The sequence below is a fragment of the Phyllobates terribilis genome, unplaced genomic scaffold (assembly GCF_046119375.1).
Source record: "Phyllobates terribilis strain yellow unplaced genomic scaffold, ASM4611937v1 Scaffold_2__4_contigs__length_985480577, whole genome shotgun sequence".
NCBI lineage: Eukaryota > Metazoa > Chordata > Amphibia > Anura > Dendrobatidae > Phyllobates > Phyllobates terribilis.
The window spans coordinates 677288290-677315919 of record NW_027362762.1 but is presented as its reverse complement, the minus strand read 5'-3'; the positions used below and the strand labels follow the sequence as shown (position 1 = coordinate 677315919).

Genomic DNA, 27630 nt, shown 5'->3' with positions numbered 1-27630 from the left:
ATTTGTCTATTTCTACAGTTCACCAATCGAAAGGGTGAATTTTAACTGTTAAAGGGTTAAAGGATTTGGCTACTTTGGTGTGGAGTCCATAGGTGAAGAACAGCACAGGTGGGATAATTATACAGACTGTAGAAGAAAGCCATTGACCTAATTAAGTAGCTGTCAGATGAAGAGCAGTGTCCATTAACAATGCGCAGAGTAGGTAGCAATTAGGCAGAATGCTCCTTTTTTGGACTGGTGTGAGGGGAGGGGGAACAATTAGTGGCAATTAAGAATTTTACTTGTCAGGTATAGTAGCTTGGCTAATTACCACAAAACTCTTGGCTGAGAGCACATAGGAGGAGATTTTTTAGAAGCCTATTTAATATAAAAATGTCAAAATTAGGATCTTGATTTTATTTAAAGAGACAGTATAACATTTTGAAAAAAAAGTGCAAGCTACAGAAAATTGGTTGCATGCTTACTTTTATTTAGCACTGCATTATAATAACGAAATAAACCAGGACTGGATGACATATTGGCTGCAAACTCTGATTCAGCTGCAGAAACTTGTGGCCATTAATAATAAACAGCTTTTACACGTTGGCGCTGTTTTGTCCAGATCGCGGCAGTGAAGCAGCCGCAACATATGAGCCCAGCCTCCTAGCTCCACCTGTCTGGAAGGTGTGCGAGTTTTAACTCTATTGTTTCCAGTGCACACAGCTTAAGGGGACTGAGCCTTATGATGAACATTACAAGCCTAAGGGAAGAGTCAGAAGGCCGCACACCTTGGATGCTGAGACGGGCTGGCGGCTCTCCCGACCCAAGCGTGATAGCTGCATAGAAATACATGCTGTCATGCTCCTGCCGGGAGAGCCGCCAGCCAGTCCGAGCATTGCGTTGTAATCCTCGTCAGAGTTATACGGCCGTCTCAAAGAGAAGAAGACTTTCCTGGATTTACCAACCAATCTGCACTCAGCTCTCACTTTTCAAACTCCTTTTCAAAAATTAAAAAATAATCAATATCAAAATGACATTGTCTCTGAGACAATTTGACACGATTACAGTACAGCAAAGCTAAAGAGGGCTCAGAAGTAGCAGTACCACCCAAGATCTTGTGCCTGAGGAGGTCAAAAATAGGAATATACAAAGATTACAAAAAATAGCAAAATAGCTAATTTTTATACCTTCTAGGACATTTATTAACATGGTCAGTGTGGATGACAGGGAACGGAGATCTATGGAAAGTCACATCCCCAGCATTGTCTGTCACAACCAGGGCTGTGGGGTCAGTAAGCCTAACTTCCAACTCCTTACTATTTCAGAGTTTGACTCCTTCCTCAAAGGCCAATAATTGAAAAAACAAAAATATGCGGTAGTGAATGCATTGGTTTATCGGTAAATATTAACTTTAGATTGACAAAAATAAAATATATTTATATTATTAATAATTCTACATTTTTCTAAATTCCTGTGAAAATTATTTACACAGTATTAATAACATCATATTTTGTTAAAAGTGGTGTCAGAGTTGGCACATCTGAAATTACTCCAACTCCGCCACAACTAAGTCCGACTCAAATTACTTAGCGAGAGATGGTGTTTTTCAGGTACTGACTTAAGAAGAGAAAAATAAAAATCGAACGAAGTCCACAAAAAAAATTAATTTTGTCTAAAAAATCCACACATAAACCCAGAGCTCATGGATGCAAGCTGCATGCAATTGGCACACTTAGTCTCGTTCAGACAAATGAATTAACTGTCCGTATGCAAAACTGATAGCATACGGGCAGCACACTGACCAATGTACCGTAAGTCTATGTGGTAGTTCACATGAACGTTTTTACACACGGGCCGATGACCTGCATGTAAAGAGTCACAACATGCACTACTTTATCCGTATTCCAGATCAGACTCGACCATTACAAGCCAATGGGGGCACAAAAGACGGATCACATATGAGTAACCTTCCGTATGTCATGCTTTTTTTGTGGATCCATTACAATTATTAAGATAGGAAATTGTATTTGAGCTTTATTACTTATTAAATTGTCAATGTAAAAAATGGATGTCGGACAGATGTACACAATGGACATGCAGATTGCATACGGCAGTGGAAACATGGATGACAATACGGATAGAAAACCCTCTGAACAAAGCCTTATGCGATCATGAGAGACCGCAGCTTGATACTGTGTAATGCTCTCCTATGGGGTTGCATGAAATAATATATGTACATGTGAGTTTACAATCACAGAACATTTTCCATGTAAGGTGCTAAAGTATTTGACACCACAATACAATTTAATATGGTGGATTGCAGTATGTGCACCTCTTGCAGTGTTTAGTGGGTGTACCTTAATAAAGCGAGTTATTTCTAGCTAATATGAAACAATCGCCGGCATAGTTCCCGTGCTAGGCTGGATCTGCTAGTAATAACTGCTATGTAACATCTCATCTCAGTTTGTCGCATTCATCTCAGATATTGCAAATTCCTAAATCAGTCACCGTGGACTGCGCTCCTTCCTAAATGCCCAGTTAGCTGCACTGGTCTTTCATTATCAAACTGCCAGCAGCCTAAATCGCTTGCCTAGATTTGCATGAAATCTGAATTCTACAAGGCTGCTATCCAAACAGAACAAACTCTGGCCGCTCTAATCTTTACATGGAGAAGTCAATTTGCAAGAGAAAAATGTGCATTAATGTCTCCCGCAGCGAGCAGGAGAAAGGATTAAACATCTCTCGCTTTAATTCTGAATTATCATAAACCCGACACAAACAATTACGAGGTGTGGAGAAAAGGCTTCCATGTTTCGGATATGAGGTGGCTCAAGCCGACACCTTGGAAAATGTGATTTGGACAAATTACGCAGACCTACATCTACTCATTTTTATATCCCCCTCGCTGCTGTGCATCAGATTTGCTGCTGGAATCCTTTCGGGTGGCGGATACAAATATATAATCGATGATTCTGAGCATGATTATACTGCGTTTTAATATTTTATTGTAACCGCCAGAGAATGCTGGTCTCCAAGACAGAAATGTCAAGTGAGGCAGTAATATTCAGGATGGATTGTTGCATGCTGTAACAATGTACAGGCATCACCAGGATGTGCGGCAGGAAGTCTGGAATCCATTACTGAGCGGCCGTACAATGACAAACCTGTCCTAGGAGCCACCATGTCACTGCTGGAGTCATATGTGTATCACGTTCTACATACACGCCAAACGCCGGACCTAACACAGAAGCATCCTCCTCACTTACATGGTTGTCTATAAGAGAGTGATCACACACATTAGGTCAGGGGTGCACAACCTGCAGCGAGGGGGACACATGGGCTCGCTATGCCTCTCTGTGCGGCCACAAAACATCTGGTCACAGACATACTTGCCTGTATGTAGTTTCCATAAGAAAGAATAGAGGAATAGCACACAGTCATCTTTGTGCCCCCTCTAAATTTTTTGGAGAACGAGTTCCTTTGACACCTCTTTGTTATCGGGGTCCCTTGACACCTCTTTGATATATATGATTTATACAGGCCATCCATGCTTGTAGGTCTATACATTTCAGCTTATGGCATATAAAGCTTCACTCCAGCGTTTTTTTTTTTTTTTCCATAGCTGGAGTGGTGCTTTAAGCGTAAGTCCCCTGCCCCTGGTCATATATTCACCCTCCAGCATCTTCACCGTTTTTCGGCGCCACTCCAGTCCAAGGGCGCTACCATCTTGTGAGCGCAGCTGAATGACTGGCAGAAGTCAGAAGCTACGTCACAAGCTCTCAATGCAAATCTATGAGAACTAGAATGAGGCCAGAATGAGGGTCTCATAGACTTACATTGCTTAGGGACCTCCATGAAATTTACTGGAGCAGCCTGCAGGTCATAGCCTGCAGGAGACGGATCAGAGCGGCAGGGAAAAGAGATAAAATCACCTGAAGGTGAGTATCAGTCAGGGGGCAGGGGACTTGGATTTAACTCCAGCAGTGAAATAAAAAAAAACACTGGAGTGATGCTTTAAGTTTACAATAGGTAGAGCCACATTCAAGTGCATACTGGAGGTACAAGGGGCCCCTATTATTCCCATGGGTGCTGGTTCCACTTTATAGCCTACTATCTAACATGTATTTATGGCATATAATTTTGATATGTCAGAAATGCCTCATATGGTAAAACCCCTAAAAATTTAATTCGGCCCTTGCGAGTGATATAATACGATGTGGCCCTTGGACTAGAAAAGGTTGTGCACCCCCCATTAGATCAAAGGAGTTATACAAGAATAGAATCCTAAAATAGTGATACACCGGCTCATAGCTTGTGTGTGACAACCCACCGTCCCTTCAATGCCACCGAGCTGCAGTATTAGGCCACAGCCCCACTATCAGTATTTGGTCAGTATTCAGTCAGTATTTTTTCTCAGGAGTGGGAGCCAAAACCAGGTGAGGAACAATCAGAGAAAAGGTATAATAGAAACAAGTCACCAATTCTGCATTTATCACCTACACCTGGTTTTGGCTCCCACTCCTGAGAAAAAATACTGACCGAATACTGACCAAATACTGATAGTGAGGCCGTGGCCTTAGACACAAACTGTGGCATGTGTGATGCTATATATTCACAGTATTAAAAAATATATGTAGAAAAAAGTGGTAAACTATCAACCATTATCAACCAGCAATCCAGATCCAACATGGCTGATGAGTTTTCAGGCAGACATTGTCCGGTCATTCCCATCACAATTGTCACAATCTTACATTTCACATAATTTCAATAAATATATGTGGCCCACTTTGTCACAGTTTCTTACCTGTCTTTCTGACATGATGTAGAGGTATTTGCTGTCTGTAGAAAATGCCATGTCCCTAAGGATTGGACTTCCATCCCTCATTGCGTGTACTACTTCATACTGAATGCCACCATACGGAGGACCATCTGCCCGAATCTGAAGAACACAAAAACACAGAAAGCTCATTAAATCAATCTAACTCTATTACAGAATGGCCTCTAAGAAATTGAAATAAATGGAAAAAAGTTTGATTTTTGACTAATTCCTCATGAAACTTGTGACATGTTAATAAACATATTTGGACTTGAAGTTCTGTAACCCTTTAAGCTTCGCTTGTAGGTTTGCCACTACTGTATTTCACTTCAGAAGTCAATGCCTGCTATTGGCCATTGAATCTCGTGAGTGAGCAAAAGGCACCAGAAAAGGAAAGCACATGGCATGCCTCAAATTTATTATGTGCTCTAGACATACTTTATAAATAATTCAAAAACTATGGGAAGTGTTGCGAGAAAGAAAAGAGTGAAGGTGATATGATCGAGAAGTGGTGCCAAAATATCATACCTGATAAGCTAATTTCAGGCATTCTACAACATAACCTCCATCATTGTCTGGTTTTAAGATCAAAACAACTTCAGTGGAGAAAAATCACTATTCACAACAAAAAAACACATGTCTATTGTTTTTTTAGTTGTAAAAACTACCAATGCAGCAGCAGTTAGAGCAGTGCCCAGAAGGAAAGCCTCAGCAGTCAGGGTTGTCTTTTGTCCTAGCAGTCCTGATGACTTGAGAACAGGTGTCGACAGACATGAGACTTTTCCTCAAGCATCATCCACACATATTTTTTACAGGGAGTCTGGAAGACTCTGGTATATCGAGGCTGTGCAGGGATGTTCTAACTGGTGTCTCATGACACTGGTACTTTAACCTACTACCATTCTAGTAATTTAGGACATTTAGCAACACATCCACCACCAATGTAGCAAGTGCCATAGTAACAAATTGTTACTAATAATTCCAAAATTTAGCTATGCAACATCATAATGTACACATAAACACATACATACAGTCATGGCCAAAAGTGTTGGCACCTTTGAAATTGTTCCTGAAAGTGAAGTATTTCTCTCAGAAAATTATTGCAATTACACATGCTTTGTTATACACATGTTTATTTCCTTTGTGTGTATTGAATCAACACAAAAAACAACAACATAAAAAATGGCAAATTGGACATAATTTCACACAAAACCCTCAAAATGAGCCTGACAAAATAGTTGGCACCTTTCCAAAATTGTGGGTAAACAACTTTATTTCAGGCATGTGATGCTGGTTCAAACTCACCTGTAGCAAGTAACAGGTGTGGGCAATATGAAAATCCCACCTGAAACCAGATAAAAAGGGGAGACGTTGACTCAATCTTTGCATTGTGTGTCTGTGTGTAATTTGCATTACTTTTCTGGGATAAATACTTCATTTTCGGGTACAATTTTAAGGGTGCCAACACTTTCTGCCATAATTGTATTCTGTATAGATACTAAATAGTAAAATAACAAAGACATTTATAGAAGATATGTTCAAATCTGCTACCTTTTTGCATCTTTTAGCAACTGACCAAGTATATTTGGAGGAACTATATTCTAGGCTGCAAGAAGCAACACCTAACATGAACTCAACATCCACCGCCTGTTTCCTGGAGATACTCGGCACTGAATAATTGCGTGTCTCGTATCTGTCCTGCAGGAGGAGTGGGTTTTTCTGATGTTTTCCTTTCCTTCCAGTCGTCAGTAATGTCTGCAATATGAGTAGAACTAATGAGTGCAGAATATTAACGGGGTGGGGAGAGGCTATGGATGTCAGTTTCCATTGTGTTATACACTCATATGACTCTGCCTCCAAACTACGTCTCGGCATCATTATTAAGCAGGATCATTGCTTCTTCCAAAAATGAACTTTCCACTGAACTTCTCACCGTTTACTACACCGTTACTTATCTCATATAAGTGTTTTATTCATGTGTTTTATTTCTTGCATGAATATTAATATATATATTACACATATATTTTTGCTGTATACATAGGAGATAGCTAGGTCAATGTTTAGTGTGCAAGGAATGGCTGCATAGAGCTGAATAGCGGCTGGCTCACAGCTAAAGACAAATCCTTGCCTTTAGAGGGGGGGAGGGTGAGAGTTTGCATCCTGCCCGCACGTGGTGGGATTTGCATTTTTGAATAGCCATTTGATTGTAACACGGTGTCACACTGAGAGACGTGGAGAGATTGAGGAGGAGGCTGGCATGTGTCTACCCAGAGATTAAAGCAGCCAACTGAACCATGGGCTTAGACTAGCCCAGCGGCCCATTCGGCTATTGATACTGTCATATGCTGGCCAACAAGCCAGGACAACTGGGACGTTGTATGATTTAGCCCCTATTTCAGCTGGAAACAGCCAAAAATGGAGATATAGTTAGAGAAATGGCTGAATGTAGGGCAAAATTATCATTGAAAAAAAGAGAGCAGCTCCCACTCCGTAAGCAACCAGTCCAAGCATTAAATACGCTTAGACGGGATTTTCCATGGTGAAATCTAGACAAGATTCAGCAGAGTAGAGTAAGCCACAGACTTGAATATATCCCCTATTCCCTCCAAATAAATCACTGCACAAGATATGTTTCTAGGATCAGGACATGCAATGTGCAACACCTGGGAATGTTTCCACTAATCTTGTTAAATGCTAAAATAGATCATCTGGGATGATTAGGAACCAAAATAGATATTTGCAATAAGCACAATCAGCTTTGGAACGGGCTTGTATCAGCTGGAATCTAATAACATCATAGACGTGCAGATCCTGATCCTGGCTGCTCGCACTATCATGGTATCGTCACGGGCTATCGCCACCTATAGGCAAGAGAAGCAATTGTCAGAGTAAGGCCTAGTAATAGCAGATGCTCCTTTAGACAGCATGTGCGGATACGCTGGTAAGAGGGATGTCACGTGTGTATAAGAGACCGACAGATAAGGAACTGGAACAGCTAAGAGCGTAAATTGAAATTAATTTCAATATGTTGAATAACAGATGGTTGTAGCACAATACGATCCTTCCTTTAGATCCAATTCCTAATATCAATGTATAAGTACCGTATATAATCCTTCATAATAGTTTAACTACAACTATGCATAAAAAGAGCAGAATTCTTGTCGCAGAAAGACATAGTAATTGGGTTGGCTGATGACTAATTATAAATCAGTAAAAGAGGGTACGGCCCACCCGAGCAACACCTGTATAGTACGTACTAGCCGATCAGTACATTATCTGTATGCAGTCCTAGCACATACATTCTGCCAATAGATGCTCCATACATTCCTTATGTAATATTCCTAAATAATAACCAATTCAAAGTGTAATAAAGCTTCCAAAATACCATAAATATTAGTACCAGTAAATAATTCTTGCTATAGTGTCCATATTATTTCAGTTATAGCGCCTATGGAAATATACAATGCCTATTTATTAATGTCATCCATTAATACAGCCCATAGTGACTATATAATAATGGCATATCATAAAACAGTAGTAGCTATAGTATTACATTGAGCTGCTGCTTTAATGCCATTAAATACCAACAACTCGGATTTAGTATCCTGTATTATACTTTCCACACTGGCCACCACCTCCACTGACACAAGGATGTCCCATACCAGCAGCCTGTGCATGGCCGCTCCCTAGAGAATTAGCTTTCCTGTCTTCATGTCTATTAACAGGCCCAAGAAAGAAAAGTACATTGGCACCCATCAATGACTCTCAACTCTGCCAATTGTAAAGACGGGGCTGAGGACAGGGAAATATTGGTGCCAAGTCATTTGCCCTCCTAGTACTGTTCCTCATGTTTGAAAGAAAATCTGTAGGCACAGTCTACTGGCACTGGCCATCAAGTCGGCCAAGGAGGAAATTAGAATCTGTTGGGCATTAGAGTAGGGCAGCCGGTAGCTCGTTGACCCTTCCCTGTCCCCTAAGATAAATGCCAGGGCACCCTTGGGAAATAAAGAAGTTGCCTACTGAGAACCTGTGTGTATCCCACTAATCCCACTGTTGCTTAGTATCACATCAAGGACTGCAGGACAAGTGATAACTTATTGAGCTGTCGGGGTCCAACTGCTTGGGACCGAGCGGCAGAACAGGGAACTATTCCGTGGATAGGTGATAACTTATCTTCACCGGAGAAGCCCTTTAAGCAAGTTGGAAGAGCTAATGTAAGAAAATCACAGAGATTTATTAATGAATACTTGTCAGAAGGAAAGCTCTTTAATGAGCACAAAATATGTATTGTAAATTGCCCATTATATTCTAATAAAGCTGCTTCTGTTCTTTAAGCCTCATGAAAAATGTAATATAGAATTGAACTGGTTGCGAGAAAACATCCGGGAATACAGCAAGACTGTTTCGGATATGCAATTATTATATTAAGGAATCCAAAAAGGGAGCGATCCACAGAAAACTTTTCTATGTGACGAATTGAGTTCTTAGTGACTTAGAGGCGCACGGGAGGCAGATCCAGAAGAGGAGCTGTGCACGGAACGGATTTTCTATATTTATGGCTCTTGTTTTCACTGCACCCTGGCCTGGATTTTTTATGGCTTTCCGCAGAGGTTTTACACAGTGCAGAATGGAGCCGATTAAACTCTGGCCTTCGCCGGAGAAATGCCCATTATCTCTGCTAATAATAATAACTGTTACAATAAGTGGGTAGTAATCATTTCCCGTTGCCTTCTGGCACCTAGCGTACAGAGGGTCTTGAATACAGAGTGAGAAAGGGAACTGCTATAGATATTGGCCAAGGAAATGGGAAATTCTGTTAAATTGCAAAAAAAAAAAAGAAAAGAACCAGTAAATTCCCAAAGATGCAGAAAAAAACAAAATTCTAAAATACCCTCAGCTCACATCTTGCAATTGGTCCTCTTCATGGTGAATGTCACCAGACTGGTCTTTTCAGGAAAATGCTACTAAAAGCAAAGACTCCATATACCTCTTAAAAACACGTCAGAAAGCCAAGGTCATTAACACAAGGTCAATGTGAGCCAACAACTGGCTCATCGCTGTTCAAAGACAAGTGTCGCAGCCTCCAAATCTGATTCTTACAGATAAAAGCGGAGGAGAATTTGTCAGAAGGACGCCGCAGTTGGTCCACCGCGGTCGGGGTCCCATCTTCAAAGGACAGCAATGACTTTCACAGTCTCAGCCTCATTCTTACTTTCGATTCCCCCACCCATCCGGCCATGTCCCCACGTCGTTAGGGCAGCTGTTTAATAAAGCGGTTGCCATGGTGACTGCCTCTGAAGCCCATCCACTAAAAGACCTGATGTTAATTTAATGAACCCTTCAGCTGCCAGGGACTGCTAAAGTGTTCTGTCCGAATGAAGAGCATCGACCATGGACAATTATTCCTTACCCTCGCTATTAATCCATTTAACTCTTCCACTGACGTTTTCCCCTTTTACTTCCACCAATGTGATTTTTCTGAATTGCTGCTGTTTAATAACATCAGCAACAGAAACGTATTAGCTGTGGGCAAATGAAATGATGTGACACATTGTGACTTCCTCATAAAAGCATCATTGCCTTTCCCTTATTGATTACACATAAAATGCCGTAAGTGTAACTACATTTGGCATTTTAAGTATGCGGTAAGAGCGTGAGCCTGTTACTGCCCAGGCGCTACTACTGATAACGTTTTCCCTATGCATTATTTAATTTCCTAGAAATCTTCATCTTGAATGCAATGCAATCGTATGCATCATAAAAACTTCACGTATAATCATCATCATGATGCTGGGAGACTGCGAGAGACATGACGGAGGATGTGGCAGGATGATAACCACTGATGACCTGCAGTTTTATGTGAGACCATTTGGTGATCACATCACAGGCAGGAACGGATAAGCTAACGCAGGATCATGAACTAGTTATTAACTACTTACCCAGAGCAAGTTTTGTCCAGAGCAACACAATATTGTTCTAAGTTTGTGTTTCTGAAATATAAGATGGGGCAACAAATTCTGAAAACAGAGCACGTCTGGAATCTCTTTCTTAAAGGTTCTGTCTCATCTTCCTAAATAGGTAAAATTGCAGAGTGCTTGTAAAAGCTAATTTTACATCTCCCCATCCTCAAACATTGAGGGATTTTTAATCTTGCAGTTAAATGATCATTACCTAAATCAGAGTGATAACTGATAGGCTGTAGCAGTGGCAAAGAGCACTGTAATGATTCGGGTCTGGATTGGAGTCTTTTTATTGCAACCACTGGGGCAGTACGAGCATATAGAGTTGACAGTGGGAAGCCAGAGGTCGGTACAGGGAAACAGCAATGTGGAGAAGCAGCAGGCAGCGTAGACGGTGGGAAGTCAGAGGTCGATACATGGGAATAGCAATGTGGAGGAGCAGCAGGTAGCGTAGACAGTGGGAAGTCAGAGGTTGGTAGATGGGAATAGCAATGTGGAGGAGCAGAAGGTAGCGTAGACAGTGGGAAGTCAGAGGTCGGTACATGGGAATAGCAATGTGGAGGAGCAGCAGGTAGCGTAGACAGTGGGAAGTCAGAGGTCGGTACACGGGAACAGCAATGTGGAGGAGCAGAAGGTAGCGTAGACAGTGGGAAGTCAGAGGTTGGTACATGGGAATAGCAATGTGGAGGAGCAGCAGGTAGCGTAGACAGTGGGAAGTCAGAGGTCGGTACACGGGAACAGCAATGTGGAGGAGCAGAAGGTAGCGTAGACAGTGGGAAGTCAGAGGTTGGTACATGGGAATAGCAATGTGGAGGAGCAGCAGGTAGCGTAGACAGTGGGAAGTCAGAGGTCGGTACACGGGAACAGCAATGTGGAGGAGCAGAAGGTAGCGTAGACAGTGGGAAGTCAGAGGTTGGTAGATGGGAACAGCAATGTGGAGAAGCAGCAGTTGGAGTAGACAGTGGGAAGTCAGAGGTCGGTACACGGGAACAGCAATGTGGAGAAGCAGCAGGCAGCGTAGACAGTGGGAAGTCAAAGGTTGGTAGATGGGAATAGCAATGTGGAGAAGCAGCAGGTAGCGTAGATAGTGGTAAGTCAGAGGTCAGTACACTGGAACAGCAATGTGGAGGAGCAGCAGGTAGTGTAGACAGTGGGAAGCCAGAGGTCGGTATAGGGAAACAGCAATGTGGAGAAGCAGCAGGCAGCGTAGACAGTGGGAAGTCAGAGGTTGGTACATGGCAATAGCAATGTGGAGAAGCAGCAGGCAGCGTAGACAGTGGGAAGTCAGAGGTTGGTACATGGGAACAGCAATGTGGAGGAGCAGCAGGTAGCGTAGACAGTGGGAAGCCAGAGGTCGGTACAGGGAAACAGCAATGTGGAGAAGCAGCAGGCAGCGTAGACAGTGGGAAGTCAGAGGTCGGTACATGGGAATAGCAATGTGGAGGAGCAGCAGGTAGCGTAGACAGTGGGAAGTCAGAGGTCGGTACATGGGAACAGCAATGTGGAGGAGCAGCAGGTAGCGTAGACAGTGGGAAGCCAGAGGTCGGTACAGGGAAACAGCAATGTGGAGAAGCAGCAGGCAGCGTAGACAGTGGGAAGTCAGAGGTTGGTACATGGGAATGGCAATGTGGAGGAGCAGCAGGTAGCGTAGACAGTGGTAAGTCAGAGGTCGGTACACGGGAACAGCAATGTGGAGGAGCAGAAGGTAGCATAGACAGTGGGAAGTCAGAGGTTGGTAGATGGGAATAGCAATGTGGAGAAGCAGCAGTAGGAGAATACAGAGGTAAGTCAGAGGTCGGTACACTGGAACAGCAATGTGGAGAAGCAGCAGGTAGCGTAAACAGTGGGAACTCAGAGGTTGGTAAGTGGGAATAGCAATGTGGAGAAGCAGCAGTTGGCGTAGACAGTGGTAAGTCAGAGGTCGGTACACGGGAACAGCAATGTGGAGGAGCAGAAGGTAGCGTAGACAGTGGGAAGTCAGAGGTTGGTACATGGGAAAAGCAATGTGGAGAAGCAGTAGGTAGCGTAGACAGTGGGAAGTCAGAGGTTGGTACATGGGAAAAGCAATGTGGAGGAGCAGAAGGTAGCGTAGACAGTGGGAAGTCAGAGGTTGGTACATGGAAAAAGCAATGTGGAGAAGCAGTAGGTAACATAGACAGTGGGAAGTCAGAGGTTGGTACATGGCAATAGCAATGTGGAGAAGCAGCAAGTAGCGTAGACAGTGGGAAGTCAGAGGTCGGTACACAGAAACAGCAATATGGAGGAGCAGCAGATAGCGTAGACAGTGGGAAGTCAGAAGTTGGTACACGGGAATAACAATGTGGAGGAGCAGCAGGTAGCATAGACAGGGGGAAGTCAGAAGTCGGTACAGGGGAACAGCAATGTGGAGGAGCAGCAGGTAACGTTTACAGTGGGAAGTCAGAGATTGGTACACATGAACAGCAATAACATATGGAAGAAGAGCAGCAGGTTAGAGCTCTAGACTAAAGGCTGAAAGCTCAGTAAGCTTGCAGGCTTAAATAGGGTGTCCAATTAGGGAAAACACAGGGTGGAGCCAATCAGGAACAATAAACACTGGTAGCTGAAATAGCAAGGAGCTATCCAGAGAACTGAATAGCTCAAAGAGAAGAGCTTCTGCCTGGTGCACAGGAATCACTAGGTTCAAGTCCTCATAGGCATAGTAGTTACAAGGTGTTTACTTGTAACATTGGACAGCTTTCAGACTAGACTGGGCATTTCTTCAGAGTCTTCTCTGGGAGAGTGCTTTTTCACCCCTCCCAGATGCTGTCAATCACATCTTGGCAACGTTTGAGACTGTTAAATCAGCCAAAGAGCTGTGCTTTATTGTGTTTGGGAGGGAGGAGTGAAAAAGCACTCCTCTAGAGAAGACTCTGAAGAAACGCCCAGTTGGTCTGCAAGCAGAGATTTCACATACTGTGTTCCAAAAGTAACAAATATCTTTGCAATGGACTGCAACAGGTCTTCTGAAATGTAAGTCAGATATTCTTTTCATATCACATGTACATCTTTTCAAAAGGACCAAGCACCAAATTTTGTCCTGTGTAGATTTTAAGAGTATGAAATAATTTTTGTAGCAGAGAAAGCACTTGAAATGCCAATGCTTACCCTAACCGATAACAACTTCCTAAAGTGAAAAAGAAGTGTAACAAACAGTTTAAGGTTTCTGCCCTTGGAAAAATGAAGCATCTTATAAGTGAGGCTTTGAGATTTCTGATGTTTTAATTACACTTGCAAGAACCTGTTTAACTCCTGGATTTCCCAGACCCCTGTGTCCCTTCTGAACATGAGTGCTTACAATGTGCACTGAATTCCCTACATTGCTACCGCTGTCCTTTCTGTTGCCTTGGTAACAGTGATGTCACACACAAGAAATAATGAATTCAATGGATGAAGTAATGTGTTCAAAAGGAAGCGACAATGCGGTTGTCCCCATAGCAAAATAATGCTGCTTCACAGGTATGGTATCTATGTGATCAAAAGAACTAATGATGGTATAATGCGGCTATATGTCAGTGTCTCGAGAAAATGCTAATAGAACAGAGATAACCAGGAGAAGTTCAGGAATCTCCATGCTGTGATGCACGTCAATGCATTCATTGTACAACTGAACTCTATATTTTGCACTTTTCAGGCAGATGTAAAAAGAAATGCAGAGATTTAGGCCCTGATTAATCAAGGCTGGTGTTTCGTATGTCAGTCTTAATGAAGAGTATGCTGGAGTAAGATGCGGCAAAGTCACTTGCCAAGCGCCAGCATGAGAAATGTATTTTAGCAAAAGACTGATGTACATTTTTGTCATAATTTATGGCACTTTTATTGCATAAATTATGATAAATTTGACTTCCGCGCTTGGCCATGTCCCCTCCCAGTTAAACAATATCCATTGTTTTAATTTAAAAAAATCAATAGTATGCATTAAAATAAGAAACTTGGTAATATATCTTATCAGAGAAATCGGCTTCTTTCACCTCCTGGACTGATCGTTCACTCTCAACTCATAGGTAGAATCTCTATTCACTGGACACAGATTTCCCCATTATTGAGATAGGAGATGACAGTTGGTGCTTTTAAAATTCTATGGAGAGGGGAGGAGTCAGTGGCAGACACAGACATTCTGCTGCAAGTCCTCATGAAATGACAGTTGGTCCTTTTAAAATTCTATGGCCAGAGGAAGGGGAGGAGCTAGAGGCAGACATAGACATTATGCTGCAAGTTCTCCTGAAATGAGAGTTACAGTTCTCCATAGAACTTTATGATCACCAACTGCCGTCTCCTATCTCAGTAATGAATTAAGAATTTTGTGAATGAATGATCAATCCAGGAAGAGAAAGAAGCTGATTTCTCTAGCGAGATATATTACATAAGTTTTTATGTTCACGCACACTATTGATTTATGAAGTAAAAAAAACAGTTGCTCTTTAAGCTTCATCCACTCTTCAAAAAGTAAAAAAAAAACGATAAAAGTTGCAAAATTTTCTCACAACTTGCAGTTGCACATTAAGCTTTGTGCAACTCGTAGTTTATACCAGATTCTGGCAAAAACTGTTAATAAATGGAGGCCATAGAGTTTCTGGCTCCACAAACCAGTGATACTTTACAATGTATGCATGCTAATATTACGGAATAACTCCTAATCAGAGCCTCTGCTGAGTGGCTTTCCCACAGCCGTGTAGGAATAGAGTCCAAAATGAAACATTACTATGATACAGTTCACAATACAGACATTGGGGATTCATAAAGTGCTTTTCACCTTTTTTGATGTTTAGAAAGTTGTAAAAAACTATAAAATTTGTTGGTTGTGTGACCACTCTTTGCTTTCCAACACAATCAAAGCATCAAGTCTTCTAGGTACGCTTGCACGCAGTTTTTGAAGAAACTCAGCAGGGAGGTTGTTCCACACATCTTGGAGAACTACCGTATATTCCGGCGTATAAGACGACCTGGTGTATAAGACGACCCCCCTACTTTCCTGTTAAAATATAGAGTTTAGGATATATTCACCATATAAGACTACCCCTTTTCCAACTCATACCAAACACCGGTAAAAATTAAAAAAAAACAGATTTGAATTTAACATGGTCCTTTTTTAATTTAAATTCTTATGACATGCAGGTATATAGCAGGAAAACTGTCACTCATAAACATAAGGCATACAACAACAACATTACTATCATCCATTTTCATCAGCGGCATACACCGGTATCCGACAATTTACAACAGAAAGAATAGAGCTTCACACATAGATTAGATAGACAGAAACATGTCAGTCACATATATATGAAGTACAGTGACAGTGTTGCTTACTGTACTTGTCATTTAGTGTAAAGGATTTATTTAAAAAAATAATAGTGTTTTCATGCACCGTCTCTTTAAAAAAGCCGGCCGGCAATTCAGCATCTGTACCCGACAATTTATAACAGACAGAATAGAGCTTCACACATAGATTAGATAGATAGAAACATGTCAGTCACATATATATGAAGTACAGTGACAGTGTTGATTACTGTACTTGTCATTTAGTGTTAAAATAAAGGATTTATTTAAAAAAAAATTGGCGTGGGGTTCCCCTTAATTTTAGTCTCTAGCGGAGGTTAAGCAGACAGCTGGGGCAGATGTTTGAAGCCTGGGAAGGGGGTAATACCCACGGAGCTTCCCAGACTACTAATATCAGCCTTCAGCTGAATACCTAGCCTTTACTAGCTATTAAAATGGGGGACCCCCCCAAAAAAATGACGTGGGGTCCCCCCTATTTTAATAGCTAGCAAAGGCTAGGCAGACAGCTGGGGGCTGATATTAATAGCCCAGGAAGGGTGCCATGAATATTGGCCCCCTCCCAGGCTAGAAACACCAGCCGTCAGCCGCCCCAGAAATGGCGCATCCATAGGATGCGCCAATTCTGGCACTTAGCCTCGCTCTTCCACGCTGCCCTGGTGCGGTGGCAGGGGGTAATAGGGCTGGGGTTCATGTCAGCGCCAGCTGCCATGAAGCCCAGGTTAGTAATGATGGGCGTCTATAAGACACCCCCATTACTAACCTACAAAGTGTTAAAAAGAAAAAACACACACTACACCAAGAAAAAAATAATTTATTTGAAATAAACCACACCATTTTATTTAATTCTTAGTTTACTAAAAAAAAAATAGTTACCTGTCCACGTTCCTGCGCTGATCTCCCATGCACAGCTGTCACATCTGGAGATGGTGACAGCTGTGCATGGCTGCTGTAAGCTCACACTGCCGGGAACACGTCCACTCCCGGCAGCGGGAGCCACTGACTGAGGTCACCGGAGTGCATTCAGTCAGCGCAGCTCCGGAGACCTCCTTTACGGCACTGCTGTACCGTGGGAATTTCTCACGATACAGCAGGGCCGTAAAGCAGCTAACCGGAGCAGCGCTGCCTGAACTCCGGCGAACCCGCTTATACAATGACGGGGCTGCTTTACGGCCCCGTCATTCTAGCGGCGGCAGCGGTTCAGAGCGGTCACATTCTATGTGGCTGCTCTGAACTGGAGATCTTCGTGGGACACTCGTGGACTACTACGGAGGGGTAAGGATAAGGTTGTGGTTTATTATTTTATATTTTATTACAGGAGATCGATGGCTTCGGGGAATTAGGTGTCTAGGTGCGTATAGGTGTAGTTTTTTATTTTTTACTTTATTTTAGGTGGCGATCGGCGGGGACAGGTAATGTATGAACTAATTTATTGTAGGTAACCACTGGCCACCAATGACATGTATTTAACATTTATTGGGGACACAGTAGGGCAATTTATATAGCAGGATCAGGCTGATGGGAACTACTGCTCCCATCGAGCTGATCCTGCTGGCAGGAGTGGACGGGGGACAGACATAGGCCGATGGGAGTAGTAGTGTCACATCGGCCTATGTCTGCCTGCACGCACACACCCGCACACATCGCACAGACACCGCGCACACCCGCAGACATCGCACAGACACCGCACACATCGCACAGACACCGCACACACCCCCAGACATCGCACAGACACCGCGCACACCCGCACACACTCGCAGACATCGCACAGACACATCGCACAGACACCGCGCACACCCGCAGACATCTCACAGACACCGCACACACCCGCAGACATCGCACAGACACCCCACACACACTCGCAGACACACGCACAGACACCCGCACACACCAATCATGACTGGTCTGGGAGGTGAGGCTGACCTGTGAGACCGTGGGAAAGTTCATGTGAGTTCATGCAATGCAGTCAAGCATGAACTCACATGAACCCTCTGAGGGCACCGCGGCGACTTCAAATGAACAGCTGATCGGCATCACCTGATACCTCAGCTGTTCATTTGAAATAACCGGCGGGAAAGCGCAGCACAGAACGGGAAAGCCGGCGGTGAAGTCTTTTCACTGCCGGCTTCCCCGCCCGGGTCCTTCGCTCCCCGCTCCTTTGTGCTGCACTCCCCGCCCGGTCCTAACTTACGATCGGGATGGGAGGTGGCGAGGGGAGCGGAGGATCGGGGTGGGAGGCTGCGGGGAAGCAGTATGGGGCTGTGTGATTGTTTAAAAGCTGGCGGCTTTTTACCGCCCGCCGGCTTTTAAACAATCAGGAGAATTCTCCCACGCTGGGATGGCATTCTGATGACAGGCTGGATCTCAGCTGAGCTCTGCCATCCAGCTTGTCATCCTTCAGAGACACTGCAGAGCGCAGGCATTATGGGAACTTCCGATTCCAGTATTCGATATTGTAAAAGTATCGGAATTAAGTATCGGAATTCCGATACCGCGAATATCGGCCGATACCCGATATTACAGTATCGGAATGCTCAACACTACTTGTCACAGAAGCGATGCGAACTTCCCAGCTCCGGACACAGCGCAGCGCTTCTGTGACAAGTGAAAGCTGTCGGCACAGAAGCCCTGCGCTGTGTCCGGAGCTGGGAAGACACTGCGATGTGTCAGAAAAGTTCGCTAGGTTCTGTCTGTCTCCGCTGCTGGGAATACGCTGCGCTGTGTCCCAGGCCTGAGAAGACACAGCGCAGCGATGTGTCAGTTTCAGCACAGAAGCGCTGACTGTCTGGACCTACCGCCGCCGTATTTTAACTCCCTCCACCTTATATTAACTCCCACATGGCAGGGAAACGGCCACGGCAGCTTATTAACACCCCCAGAGTATCCCCGCATGTCAATTTCTGAAAGTTCAAAAACATTACCGGCGTATCAGACGACCCCAGACTAGACAGAAGATTTTTCAGTCTTCAAAAGTCGTCTTATACGCCGGAATATACGGTAACTACAGATCTTTTGTAGATGTAGGCTTGTACAAATAGCTCTGTCTCTGCATGTAATCCCACACAGACTCGATGATATTGAGATCAGGACTCTGAGGGAACCATATCATCACTTCTAGGACTCCTTGTTCTTCTTTATGTTGACCCAAAAAATATAGCCAATGCCATTAAAGGGAATCTGTCAACAGGATTTTACTATCTCATGAGAGAGCAGCAACATGTAGGCAAAGAAATCCTGAATCCAATGATGTATCACTTAGGTTATTGGCAGCAGTAGTTGTAACACAATCAAAGTTCCTAAATTTAGAATGCAGCAGAGCTGAGAAAGCTAACCCCGCCCACACCAGGCTCTGTATGTATATTTTGTATAAACAGTGCTCTTCTTATCACAGGAGGGGGCGGAGTTGGACCAGTGCTGAAGACCTGCTGTACTCTGGACAATGATAATCACCAGGTGATAAAACAACAGCACACAGCTTAACATGTGACACATCATTGAAATCTGTGTTAACCCCCATCCCATGCTGTCCTCAGATTACATAGTAAAAACCAGCTAACAGATAACCTTTAATAAATATCTTCAGTGTAAAGAAGAACAATGATTTCAGCAAGCTTACATCCATAGAAGATCTGTGGTTAGTTCTCCAAGATGTTTGGAACAACTTCCTGATACTCCAGTTTTCCATTTACCTAAACCTGATCGGACGGAGGATCAAGTACAGCAGTCCCAAACAAAGGTGAGTGTATTATTCACAATGCCACACATTTACCACCATTACCACCACCATAACTTCTCTATCTATATATGTATAGTAGCTACCTATGGGGTATTCTTCATGTATGTGCTATATGCTAATTACAGCACCTCTCTGCTTATTTAGATGCTCTTTATGAAAAGGGTTTATCTGCAGACAGATTTCCTTTCTGTTCCCTTTCAGAAACATACTCATATGGGTAGTAGATCTCCCTAAATATCTGCATAACTAAACCATATAGGAAGTCATTTCCTTCACATTGTCAGTGTGGCTTCATCTAAAGGATGACTTTCAATAAACACAATTACATTTTATCTTTTTTTCACTTACAGAGCTTTTATTGCCTCGTTTACAACTCCTGGACATAAAGTGCGCAATGATCAAGCAGAGATACCTTCAAACAACACTTTCCGAATCCAATGAAAGTCCAAGGGAATTCTGGCAGAGTCATCAACCATCGCTAAATAGGCTAAAACTATTCGGTTTGGCTATAATACAAATAAAGAAAATCATTTCTCTTGTGCCACTCCAGTTCAATATTTATTGGAGACAATTTGTTTCCCTAATGAGAGAGAGGCGTAAAAATCCCCAAGGCTTCCCAGAGACATAACAAGGAGCAAGTAATATCTACCATCCTTTGTTCTAGCAGCTTTAGAAAAATAGAGGGAAAAAATTACCTCTCAACTTAAGGGATTGAAGAATGAAAAAAGAAACCTTCTGCTCGTATAAAAAGGCTCTTTGGAATAACCACTTAGGCATAATGCAAATCTAACTCAAATGTCTTTTCAATTCAGACTCACTTATTTAGTGAAAGAAAAAAAGCAACTCTCCTTTCTCTGACTCTTTTGTCTACTGTAATTGTGACAAAATGATCTAATCTGTCACGCAGGTCATTAGGAGCAGTGACAAATGGGGACTGATGGAGAGTGGGAGCATGGCGACAAGCGCTGAATTAAAGGTCTTTTTTAAAAGTCATTGGTCTAGCAGGTGATCACTCTCTACACTATGACATTTCTCTTCTGCAGTCTTATGTACTAAAGTTCTAGCTAAACAGAAGGCATGGCATGGCTATGGCTCAATGTACTTCATGCCCAGGATTATATTATTAGAGATATCCATCAAACTTTTTATTCATCAACTCAATGGATGCACAGGGGATTGTCATAATCTAAAAAGATACCATATCAATTGGCACCCACAGAGAGTATGGTGGATGGAATGTGAGCAGATACAATATCACACTTGTCTTTATCTCTGCAAGTGAAGTCAGCAGGGCAATGTCTATCCCAGGAGCAGTACCACCTTCAAATGCACCATCAAAGTGCTTCCCAGGGCAAAGTGAGTGAAGAGAAACTGGCCAGAGCTGTCTGGAGAGCGCACCTTGAAGTCCCCGAAATGTAAAAGGAACTTATCTCCAGCAGGAGAGACTTCACACACTGTCTTCTGAGAACTTTGAGATAACAGACTTGGAAGAGGTTTAACTAAGAAAGGCCTTCAGGCCTGAAGGTGTGAGAGCAAAGAAACATACGCTCTCTACCAAGATTAACATGCCTTGGTGGTGGCTTCACTTACTAAGCTGTCTGAGCAGTATACATCTATCAATCTCGACTTCAACCTGCCATCTATATATGAAAACTAAGCATTATTTGTGGTAAAAGGTTATATATAATATCTGGTAAGTGAAAAGATGAGTTATTTTTATTGCAAAAATGACTAGCTATGCATTATAGAGCCCCCCATCCCGTCATAATGCACAATAATGTCTGGTGAATATAGCACTATAGCGCATTATGTATGCCGCCTGAATAACATTCCTTGACCTCTGACTACTTACCTGAATACAGCAGTATTGTGGTTGGTCGTGTTCTTTGTACGTCCCTACACTAGTACTGATACTCTGGACTGTCACTGGACTAGCAGCTCAGGAATAGACTAGTAGCACTGATGGCACCAGGGCTGTGGAGTCGGTAAGCCAGACTTTTGACTCCAACTTCTCTATTTTTCCACACTCTGGCTTTATTCCTTCATGCCTGGCTCATGTATTATGCATTATAGCTTCCTTATAATCACTGTTTTTTTTCTATAAGGGCCTTATATTGATAGAACATAATATATATTTACTGTATATGAATACACTTTTGTGAATAGCTATGAAAGTAAATATGTAGCAAGCTATGTATTTAATAAGTGAACTATATAATACTAATAAAAGCTATTTTATATTATAATTTTGAAGCTGTAGTTGAGGTTGTTGACAAGGAAGACCATGTTGGTCCCAGTCCATGGTGTAGTAAACTGTTATGTTTCTACTTTTTGTCACGTCGGCATCATGTACGTCTTCTCAGCACTGTCCTACACACTCCGTCCACCGCTCTGCTTCCCCAGCATCAGACCATCTCCCTGAGCTGCCCTTGTTCTTAGAGAGTCTCCACCTGGCTTTAGGGAAGTGCAGCCAGATCCTGCAGGAATTTAACCTTGCTGAGTCTTGCAGGGTTTGTCTTCCGCAGCCAATTCCTTGATATATTAGGCAGCTCCTTGAACCACTCCTTGCCGGATCGTTGGTACCAGTTGCTTGTCTCTGGATCCTGTGGGTGCATGTTTGTTCTGTCTCACCTCCTATTGACCTGGCTCGTTTACCTTTTATGCTGACTTCTCCGCACCTGCCCTTGACTACGTATACTGAACCTTTACTGCCTGTCCTAACCCCAGATTGTCTGACCATGTCTTTGCTTTTGTCCCCCTGTACCACAATGTCATGTCTGTGACCCTCTGGTCAGCTACTGCACACCCAGGGACTGCCCTGGAATGGTACCCGGTGACTACATGCGGCCAAGCTTATCCTCACTGTCAGAAGCTCCGGTGACTGGATCATTCAAACAGGCTTAAAAATCATCGTTATCAGCAGCACAAGGTCCTGTGTATGCTGGGCATGTGCTGTTAGTAATGACGATAAAGACCTACTATACTAACGATCGTTCTGTGTCATGCGTACAGAACTCTGGTCAGCTGGTCTACACAGGCCACTAAACAGCCGCTGATCGGTTTGTACATAGCTGATCACTAAAATTAAAAGCCGTTCAATGAAAAGGCCAGCAAATCCCCCAAAAAAACATCAAAGAATAAAAGGCCAAACTTACAATACCTGGTCACAATACCAATACACAGCAATACTTTGGGTTTTCTTTGATCATTTGGTGTCCTTTTCAGTGAAGTGCTTTTAGATTTAGCGTAGGGACTCACACAATGAGGACATGGGTTGTACGCTTGCATATTTTGGGCAAAACCTCAACTATTACTTCAGGTATTTTTTCATTCTTGTAGGACATGGCCAGACCTTGCAATATTTAAGGGGGGAAATAAGGTGTTTGTCCTTGTGGGGTGCACTTAAATAGTGCTGGGCAGCCCGCCTCTAATAATATGGGCATCACTAATAGGCTGTAAGCCAGTATGGTGCATTATACATATCGTTGCGACTGGCGCCCTATATAAGCCTTATCCGTATGCATTTATAATAATAAGCAGCCCACCCTTTAAGGTGTGTGAGTGGTTGTTCATCAGTATTTCGCACCTATGCTGTCTCCACCTTTATAATGGGGGCCTGTCTGCATCCTGCGGTATATTGGTATTGTAACTAGATAATGGTAAGTTTGGACTTTTTATATAGCAAATCAGTGGTCTTTTAATAGATGCAATTGGCCAGTGTTAATAGGCGCTAAAACATGGCCAGATGAATCTTGTGATGCCTGCAGTGTTGCTCACATGTGTAATGACGAATGTGAGGTCAGCTCTGCTCCAGCGTGCTCCCGGTAGCTTGTGTTTGGCATCTGAACAGAATCGGGTTAAAACATAAGGATTATGGCTGTCGGTAAGTAATATGGATTTGCGAGATGCCTCTGCCAACAGTGTGCTTATAGTCCTTTAAGTCCTTGTGCCCTGTTTGAAATGTACCGGAGCATAACGGACCACATGGGAGGCAAATGCGCTGTCTGACGAGAAGTCCTAAAAGAAATGAATGTGGATTATGTGTGGCTGACAAATCCATTTCATACCTTGCATCTGCGTGCCATCTCTTGAAATAGTATTTCAATCAGATTTGGTTTTTTCATTTCTCTCTCCAATTTCCAACAGCTCTCATCATTTTTAAGTTCGACTTCAGCAAATGTACTTTTTTACATCATTACACTGCACAAACCTTTCCTGATTTGCTATGTTCCTCTTCTTATGTCCTCAATGATATCTCTTAGGCTATGTTCACATGGGGGATTTTTCTCGAGGATAAATCTGACATGAATTTGCAGAAAAATCAGCAATTTACCCTTTGATTTCTGAGCGCAGATTTGCAGTGCTATGACAAGTCATTTATTTTTTTCCTCCCCACTGGTTTCAAGTCTGAGGTGGAAAATTCCATACCTATATGAACAGAAACATGGATTTCCCATTGAAAGCAATTGGAGGCGGATTTCACATAAATTTCAGCAAGGAATACACACTGAAACTCCTGTGATGCTGATTTTTCTTTCCTCTGTTTTTTTCCTCCCTTTCTTTTATCATGCAATTTTCATCTCTGTGGCCATGTCTTCTCCTCTATTCTTTCCCTTTTTGTGCTTATGTCTGTACCCACCTCATTGATTCATTCACTACTCTTTCATCCTTTTCTGTAATCTAATATTCCAACTTGTCATTGACTTTCTCTCCAGTCTTCCCTTATAATGGTTCCACTACTCTTACTAATTCAACCCCTACTCTTCCTATATCCCTTTTTGTACTATGTTATCTGTACTCCTGTATCACAGATTCTTCCTCTACTATTCCTATATTTCTATCATTACATTGTTTGCACCCTTGTCGATAATTCTATCCCCTTATTAAACTCTCTGTACTACTGTATCACTGATATTTCTTTTAATACTCCCATGCCTCCCTATTATACCTTCTGTACTCATGTGCCGGTGATTCTACCTCTAATACTCCCAATTTCCCCCCTTACTATACTCCCTGCACTCACGTGTTACTGATTGTACCTGTAATACTCCCATAATCTCCCTGTCATACTTTCTGTATTCTTGTGTCACTAATTCTACCTCTAATACTCCCCACCCCCCTTATCATATCTTCTGTACTCCTGTGTCACTGATTCTACCTCTAGTATTCCTGTACTCTCTGTAGTCTTGTGTCACTGATTCTATTGCTAATATTCCCATACCCCATATTATACTCTCTGTACTCCTGTCACCAACTCTACCTAATACTCACACCCCCATTATACTCTCTGTACTCTTGTGTCACTGATTCTACCTCTAATACTTCCCCCCCTTATTATACTCTTTGTACTTCTGTGTCACTAATTCTTTTTATACGACTCCCATCCCCGTATTATACTCACTGTACTCCTATGTCACTAATTCTACCTCTAATACTCCCACCCCCCATTATACTCTCTGCACTCCTGTGTCACTGATTCCAGCTCTAATATTCCCATACCTCCTATTATACTCTTTGTACTCCTGTGTCACAAATTCTACTTCTAAGACTCCCCCCATTATACTCTCTGTACTCCCATGTCACCGATTCTACCTCTAATATTCCCAGCCCCCTATTATACTCTCTGTACTCCTGTGTCACTGATTCTACCTCTAATACTCCCACCCCTCTATTATACTCTCTATACTCCAGTGTCACTGATTCTACATCTAATATTCCCACCCCCTATTATACTCTCTGTACTCCTGTCACTGATTCTACCTCTAATACTCCCACCCCCCATTATACTCTCTGCACTCCTGTGTCATTGATTCTTGCTCTAATATACCCATACCTCCTATTATACTCTTTGTACTCCTGTGTCACTAATTCTACCTCTAAGACTCCCCCATTATACTCTCTGTACTCCTGTGTCACCGATTCTACCTCTAATATTCCCACCCCATATTATACTCTCTGTACTCCTGTGTCACTGATTCTACCTCTAATACTCCCACCAGTCTATTATACTCTCTGTACTCCTGTGTCACTGATTCTATCTCTAATACACCCACACCCCTATTATACTCTCTGTACTCCTTGTGTCACTGATTCTACCTCTAATACTCCCACCCCTCTATTATATTCTCTGTACTCCTGTGTCACTGATTCTACCTCTAATACTCCCACCCCCTATTATACTCTGTACTCCTGTGTCACTGATTCTACCTCTAATACTCCCACCCCTCTATTATACTCTTTATACTCCTCTGTCACTGATTCTATCTCTAATATTCCCATACCCCCTATTATATTCTCTATACTCCTGTGTCACTGATTCTACCTCTAATACTCCCACCCCCTATTATGCTCTCTGTACTCCTGTGTCACTGATTCTATCTCTAATATTCCCATACCCCCTATTATACTCTTTGTACTCCTGTGTCACTAATTCTACCTCTAAGACTCCCATCCCCCTATTATACTCTCTGTACTCCGGTGTCACCGATTCTACCAATAATATTCCCACCCCCTATTATACTCTCTGTACTCCCGTGTCACTGATTCTACCTCTAATACTCCCACCCCCCATTATACTCTCTGCACTCCTGTGTCACTGATTCCAGCTCTAATATTCCCATACCTCCTATTATACTCTTTGTACTCCTGTGTCACTAATTCTACCTCTAAGACTCCCCCCATTATACTCTCTGTACTCCCATGTCACCGATTCTACCTCTAATATTCCCAGCCCCCTATTATACTCTCTGTACTCCTGTGTCACTGATTCTACCTCTAATACTCCCACCCCTCTATTATACTCTCCATACTCCAGTGTCACTGATTCTACATCTAATATTCCCACCCCCTATTATACTCTCTGTACTCCTGTCACTGATTCTACCTCTAATACTCCCACCCCCCATTATACTCTCTGCACTCCTGTGTCATTGATTCTAGCTCTAATATACCCATACCTCCTATTATACTCTTTGTACTCCTGTGTCACTAATTCTACCTCTAAGACTCCCCCCCATTATACTCTCTGTACTCCTGTGTCACCGATTCTACCTCTAATATTCCCACCCCCTATTATACTCTCTGTACTCCTGTGTCACTGATTCTACCTCTAATACTCCCACCCCTCTATTATACTCTCTGTACTCCTGTGTCACTGATTCTACCTCTAATACACCCACACCCCTATTATACTCTCTGTACTCCTTGTGTCACTGATTCTACCTCTAATACTCCCACCCCTCTATTATATTCTCTGCACTCCTGTGTCACTGATTCTACCTCTAATACTCCCACCCCTCTATTATACTCTTTATACTCCTCTGTCACTGATTCTATCTCTAATATTCCCATACCCCCTATTATATTCTCTATACTCCTGTGTCACTGATTCTACCTCTAATACTCCCACCCCCTATTATGCTCTCTGCACTCCTGTGTCACTGATTCTATCTCTAATATTCCCATACCCCCTATTATACTCTTTGTACTCCTGTGTCACTAATTCTACCTCTAAGACTCCCATCCCCCTATTATACTCTCTGTACTCCCATGTCACCGATTCTACCAATAATATTCCCACCCCCTATTATACTCTCTGTACTCCCGTGTCACTGATTCTACCTCTAATACTCCCACCACTCTATTAGACTCTCTGTACTCCTGTGTCACTGATTCTGGCTATATCCTTCTCATAATCTCCGTTAATTCTTTGTACTCCGGTGTTGCTGATTTACGTCTACTCTTCCCATATCCCTATTATTCTCTCCTTCCATCTTGTTTTCCCTCCACCTGCTTATTTTAGCTTCTGTGTTGTTCACTTTTCAGTGTCGGCAGTGCTTCCAAATCGC

General features: G+C 42.7%; 1 protein-coding gene across 2 annotated transcripts in view; it reads right to left on the bottom strand.

The window, feature by feature from the left end:
• PLXNA2 (plexin A2) overlaps positions 1-27630 on the bottom strand; it is a 340362-nt gene that overhangs the window by 173089 nt on the left and 139643 nt on the right. For both annotated transcript variants that reach the window (XM_073666861.1, XM_073666863.1), the window contains exon 4: positions 4784-4918. In XM_073666861.1, the coding sequence (XP_073522962.1) occupies positions 4784-4918 (135 nt within the window). The remainder of the gene's footprint in view (positions 1-4783; positions 4919-27630) is intronic.